General features: G+C 53.2%; 1 protein-coding gene across 1 annotated transcript in view; it reads left to right on the top strand.

The window, feature by feature from the left end:
- Window positions 1–6,121, top strand: part of TBX5 (T-box transcription factor 5) — a gene marked incomplete at its 3' end in the record, with an annotated part of 46,511 nt that overhangs the window by 17,839 nt on the left and 22,551 nt on the right. The window contains exon 6 of the mRNA XM_080717992.1: window positions 2,605–2,696. Within this exon, the coding sequence (XP_080574118.1) occupies window positions 2,605–2,696 (92 nt within the window). The remainder of the gene's footprint in view (window positions 1–2,604; window positions 2,697–6,121) is intronic.

Raw genomic sequence — 6,121 nt, 5'->3', positions numbered from 1 at the left:
GCACGCTCGTCATCCCAGCATTCGGGAGGCCGAGACGGGAGGATCGCGGTTCGCGGACGGCCTCGGCTACTCAGTGAGACCCAGACAAATCAGTGAGACCCAGTTTCAAAATAAAGACTAAAAAATAGGGCTGGGGTGTGTAGCTTGGAGGTCGAATGCCCCTGGGTTCCATCCCCAGACCCGCAAAAAAAAAAAAAAAAAAAAGAAGAAGAAAATTAAATTCACATATAACTTTTTGCATGCAACTTTTAGGAAACCCCGTGGCGAACTCCCTATGTGTGCGCTCTGTCCCCTGCACTGGCCACGGCGCACACACACTGGTATAAAGAGATGCTGCTGGCCTGCCTGAACGCTCTGGCCCTGGCTCTGAGCTGCACAGAGACGCCGTTCTCTTGCCCGGCTCCGTGCGCATGGCGCGGCTTTCTAAGCCGCAGCTCCCTCCGCGATGCCCGGAGGGCAGAGCCCTGCGCCAGCCATCGCCGTGGCTGTCCTCAGCCTGTCTCTTTGTTTTTTTGGACCCCGTGTCCCACCGGGGCCCGTAGCGCCTAACATGATAGAAGGCTTCGGGGAGGTACCAGGGGTTGAACCCAGGGGATGCTCACGCTGAGCTATTTCCCAGCCCTTTAAAAGAATTATTATTATTATTATCATCATCATTATTATTTATTTTGTGGGTCTGGGGATGGAACCCAGGGGCATTTGACCTTCGAGCTACACCCCCTGCCCTATTTTTTATTCTTTATTTTGAAGCAGGGTCTCACCGAGTTGCAGAGGGCCTCACTAAGTAGCCGAGGCTGGCCGCGAACCGCGATCCTCCGGTCTCAGCCTCCCGCATGCTGGGATGACGGGCGTGCGCCACCACGCCCGGCTTATTATTATCATTATTAATTTGCTTTTAAACAGGGTCCTGCTAGGTTTCTGAGGGTCTTGATTGTTGCTGAGGCTGTCCTCGAACCTGCAATCCTCCTGTTTCACACACTGAGATTACTATACTCAGCTCAGGATTTTCTCCTTCCTTCCTTCCTTCCTTCCTTCCTTCCTTCCTTCCTTCCTTCCTTCCTTCCTTTCTTTTTCTTTCAATGGGGATTGAACCCAGTGACATTCTACCTCTAAGCTATACTCCCAGCCCTATTTTATTTTTTTATTTTGAAACAGGGACCTGCTGAGCCAGGCGTGGTGGCACACCCTTGTGATCCCAGCATTCGGGTGGCTGAGATCGGAGGATCGTGGTTCGCGGACAGCCTCAGCTACTTACTTAGTGGGGCCCTCCGCAACTCAGTGAGACCTCGTTTCAAAATAAAGAATAAAAAAAAATAGGGCAGGGCAGGGGGTATAGCTCGGAGGTTGAATGTCCCTAGGTTAAATGGGACCTGCTAAATTGCTGAGGGCCTCACAAGGTTGCTGAGGCCTCGGACCTATGATCCTCCAGCCTCAGCCTCCGAAACACTGGGATTACAGGTGTGTACCACCATTCCCAGCTCGGGATTCTGATTTTTTTGTGTGTGTGTGTGTGTGTGTGGTACTGGGGATTGAAGCCAGGGGCATTCTACCTCTGAGTTACACCTTCAGCCAGCCCTGTCTTTTATGCTTTATTCAGAAACAGGGTCTCACTAAGTTGCTGAGGCTGAACCTGCGATCCTCCTGCCTCAGCCTCCCGAGTACTGGGATTACCAGCGTGCGCCACCACACCGGGCCCGGCTCAGGATTTTTGAAAGCAGGCATCAGGATGTGTCTTCCCAGCCAGATATAGTGACACACACTTGTCATCTTAGTACTGAGGAGCCTGAGACAGGAGGATCGCAGGTTCGAGGACAGACTCCGCAAGTAGTAAGACTCTCATCAACCTAGTGAGACCTTGTTTCAGAATAAGAATAAAATTGGATCCCCGCACTTGGGAGGCGGAGACAGGAGGATCGAGCAGGTTCGAAGCCAGCTGCGCCGGCTTAAGAGACCCTGTTTCCACATAAAAAATATAAAAATGGGTCTGGGAGTGTAGCCCGGAGGTAGAAGGGTTCCATCCCCAGTACCACGAAAAAAAAAAAAAAAAAAAAATATATATATATATATATATATATATATATATATATATACACAATTGGGTTGGGGGTTCAGCTTAGAATGCATCTGGGTTTAACCCAGTGCCATTAAAAAAGAAAGAGAGACAGAGACAGAGAGAGAGACAGAGAGAGAGATTGATTTTCTCCAAGGGGAGACGATCACAGGGCTGGATATACAACCACCATGCCAACAAAACTTTCTAGGAGATGTATCAGATGTTGAGGCTTACACTGTGTTTGCAACACTAAGTGCCAAGATGAAACACGCGCGCACACGCACACACACGTCCGAGCGCGGCTGGAATGGTGGCAGAGTATGCCTCCGATTAATGGGCAAACCAAATCCAGGTTTCTAACCCCCTTTTGAAAGCGGTCCCACCGAGGACGTTTTTCAAAGCCTCTGCTCCGACGAGGCGTCGGGTCCCCTCGACGTGAGCGGCTTAATTTGCGTCTCCGGGTCGCCCCGGGGTCCGCGTTTCCGTGACACCTGTCATTAGTCTCGTAGCAATCAAGTGTACACTGCCGTCTTCTCTCTCCTTCCTTCCAGATCACACAGTTAAAGATCGAGAACAATCCCTTCGCCAAAGGGTTCCGGGGCAGCGATGACATGGAGCTGCACAGAATGTCCAGAATGCAAAGGTAAGACGGCGCGCCCGCTCCGCCACGCCCGCCCAGCGCCAGGCGCAGGGATGGGGAGAACAGACCCCCGCGGCTCTTCTCTTTATCTCTTATTTCTTTTGGGGGGGCCGCTGGGAATTGAACCCAGGGGCATTCTACCTCTGAGCTATACCCCCCCAGTCCTATTTCACTTTTATTCTGAAACAAGGTCTCGCTGGGCTGATGAGAGTCTCACTACTTACGGAGGCTGTCCTCGAACCTGCGATCCTGCTGTCTCAGCCTCCCAAGTACCGGGATCACAGGCGTGGGCCGCCATTCCGTTCTGTTTCCGGTAACACGCTCGTGAGATCGGCACCGCCAGGCAACCTGCAGGGACACGGTGCAGGGGACAGAGGAGTTGGGCTCACTGCTCCACCTAGGGAAAACAGAGAGCCACAAGTCTGTCTGTCTGTCTGTCTGTTTGTCTCCCCCCCCCCTTTTTTCTCTGCCGTCTTTCCCTTACGGATCCCTTTCCCTTTTTTCTTCCCCCAAGGCGCAGTTTTTGGCAACGGGTTCTGGGTAAATGAGCGGGAGGAGAATGAGTTGATTTCCTGGAGGTAAAAGCCAAAAAAAGTTCCCACCAGGTGGTGTCCAGGGCCCTGGAGATTGGACGCCGGGGCTGCACACGGCTCGGGATTTTTACACATCCTGTGGTCACAGTTGCTGATATGACAAATAGACGGGGCTAAAGAGTGGGAATTGGGTCTGATTTGACGGGATCGAATTAGCATAGCCATTCTGGAATGTTCTCTCTACCTTTTGATTCGCTTCCAACACGGCTTCCCATATGGCAAGAGAATTAGAAATAACATCTTGGTCGCTGTGACCAAGAAGGGCTTTTTTTCTTTCTTTCTTTCTTTTCTTTTCTCGGTGCGTTTAGTGTTTCAAAATAAAATGTGGTCATTTAGGATGTTTTTCCTTACGCTTCTTGGAAGACAGGATGAGGGAGTGTCAGACAGCCAGACAAACATTCATTCGGAGAGAGACCGAGGATGGAGAGGGAGAAAGCCGGCGGCTTTGTGGTTTCGGTGTTGGATTTAGGGCTGCGTGCCGTGAAAATTATTTTTAGATAGCGGGTTTACCAGATTTAATTTCGCGTGCTTTGGAAAAATAAATGTGATTATTATCCTCAGCTGTAGCTGTGGGCAGCACACTCCCGTGCGCTCCTCCTCGGCTACCTTCATGACTGTGGGTTCAGAAGGGGCTTTTTTGTGGTTAAAATAGCCAAGTTCTTAAAGCATCATTGAAAGCTTTTTTTGGTCGCTGTTGTTGTGGTGTGATAGCGCACGCCTGTAATCCCCCCGTAACTGGGAGGCTGAGACAGGAGGATCGCAGGGTCAAGGCCAGCCTCAGCAACTTAGACTCTGTTTTGAAATAAAGGAATCAAAAGGGCTGGGGCTGCAGCTCAGAGGTAGAATGCCCTTGGGTTCATCCCAGTATAAAAACAACAAAACAAGCCGGGCGTGGTGGCGCACACCGGTAGTCTCAGAATTCCGGAGGCTGAGACAGGAGGATCGCGGTTCGTGGACGGCCTCAGCTACTTAGTGAGGCCCTCTGCAACTCGGTGAGACCCGGTTTCAAAATAAAGAATAAAAAAAAAAAAATAGGGCAGGGGGTGTAGCTCGGAGGTCGAATTCCCCGGGTTCCATCCCCAGACCCACAAAAACAAAACAACAACAAAACAAAACACACTTTTTTCTGTTGCTGCTGTTTTAGCACCTACGCTTTGAAATTGACCTTCACTTTAGTCCCGGGGTCAGTGGAGACAGTGGCAGGGGGGATCCCATCTCAGCTGAGAGGGACCGGACGGCCTGTGGCCCCCGCGCGCCATGGGCTTGTTCTTGGCTACAGAATTCCATCCCCTCTAAGGCAGCTTCGGCCATTGCCCGGCTGGACCCCAGCGCGTCCCGTGAAGGCCAGGCGGGGAGGCAGGGCCGCCCTACCCTGCCGCCCAGGGGCGCCATCTCCACAGCCTCCCTCCTTCCCACGAGGGCAGGGGCATAGTAGATGCGGGTGCCATCAGCCACCCCTCCAGCGTAGCCAGCCCCACGTCCTGCCGGCCTCCCTCTTCGGGTGCTGGGGACGGAGCCCAGGGCCTTGCGCCCGCCCCCCATGCATCTCACTGCCCACGTCTTCTGCTTCCTGGCTAATTCCGGCCTTCGCCCTCCCGGCGGCCACAGCCTTATCCGGCACCCACTGTGGGCCTGTTTCCCTCTGGGCAGCCATCAAGGGGATCTCTGAACAGCTCAAATCAGACAAGGTTTTTCTGCAGCCAGGGGCTCTTGGGGGCTTCGCCGTGAGCTCCGCGCTCCTCCTGGCCCACCGCGCCCTTCCCATCAGGCCTGGCCTCACGGGAGCCCGCCCCTCGCCTTTTCCTGAGGTACTGGGGATTGGGGGGCATCCTACCTCCAAGCTTTACCCCCCAGGCCTACTTTATTCTTTTATTTTGAAACGGTTTCACTAAGTAGCCGAGGCTGACTGCCAACCTGTGATCCTCCGGTCTCAGCCTCCCCAGGACTGGGATTACAAGCTCCCAGTGGCCATTGTCTCTTCTGATTGTGCTGAAGGAGATACTTCAAACCACCTGTATTCATTTATCCTTCCTTCCTTCCTTCCTTCCTTCCTTCCTTTCTTTCTTTCTTTCTTTCTTTCCTTCTTTCCCTCCTCCTCCTCCTCCCCCTCCTTCTCCCACCCCCCCTCTCTCTCTCTTTCTTTCTTTTCTGGGGATTGGTGGTCCTGGGGGTGGAACCCAGAGTCTTTCTACCTCCGGACTATACTCCCAGACCTTTTTTTTTAAATATATTTTATTTGGAAACGGGGTCTCACTGAGTTGCTGGAAGCCTCACTGAGTAGCCGAGGCCGGCTTCGAACCCGTGCGATCCTCCTGAGTTTATTTTGGGCCCCAGTCCCCACCCCCAGGTTGCAGCCTGCAGGGACGGCGGCCCCGGGTCATCCGTGATAACAGGCGGGCTCAGTTAATCTTGTATCCTGCTTCCTGTCCCCCACACACCGGTGACAGCTGGCTGGAGGGACGAGGCTTCCCTCAGTCCCAGCGACTGGGAGAGAGGACAGAGGGGGGTGTTCGAGGCCGAAGCCCAGTTATTCCACAGAAATAACTCTCGGAGCCGCTTGGCAGATGCCTGGGCTCTAACCCGCCCGCTCTGCATCTCCGATGCCGGGTTTGGAAACGGCCGGCAATGTCCGAGTTCCTTTCCAGCCCTCATCTATGGTGTATGGTACCTAGTTACGGGGGGGGGGGGAGTTGGGCAAAAGCACAAAGAAGAAAATAAACCCATTTAAACGTCCCGGCTGCAGCTGCTCATGGAAGTGGGTGCGGAGGTGACTGCCACAGGCTCATCCGTGGCCTCGAGACATCTCTTGACGCTTAGTAAGGCATGCTGGCCCGC

This window comes from Muscardinus avellanarius, assembly GCF_963383645.1.
Source record: "Muscardinus avellanarius genome assembly, chromosome: 21".
In the NCBI taxonomy this organism is placed as follows: domain Eukaryota; kingdom Metazoa; phylum Chordata; class Mammalia; order Rodentia; family Gliridae; genus Muscardinus; species Muscardinus avellanarius.
The sequence above is the reverse complement of the archived record's forward strand: the minus strand, read 5'-3'. Positions and strand labels throughout refer to the sequence as shown.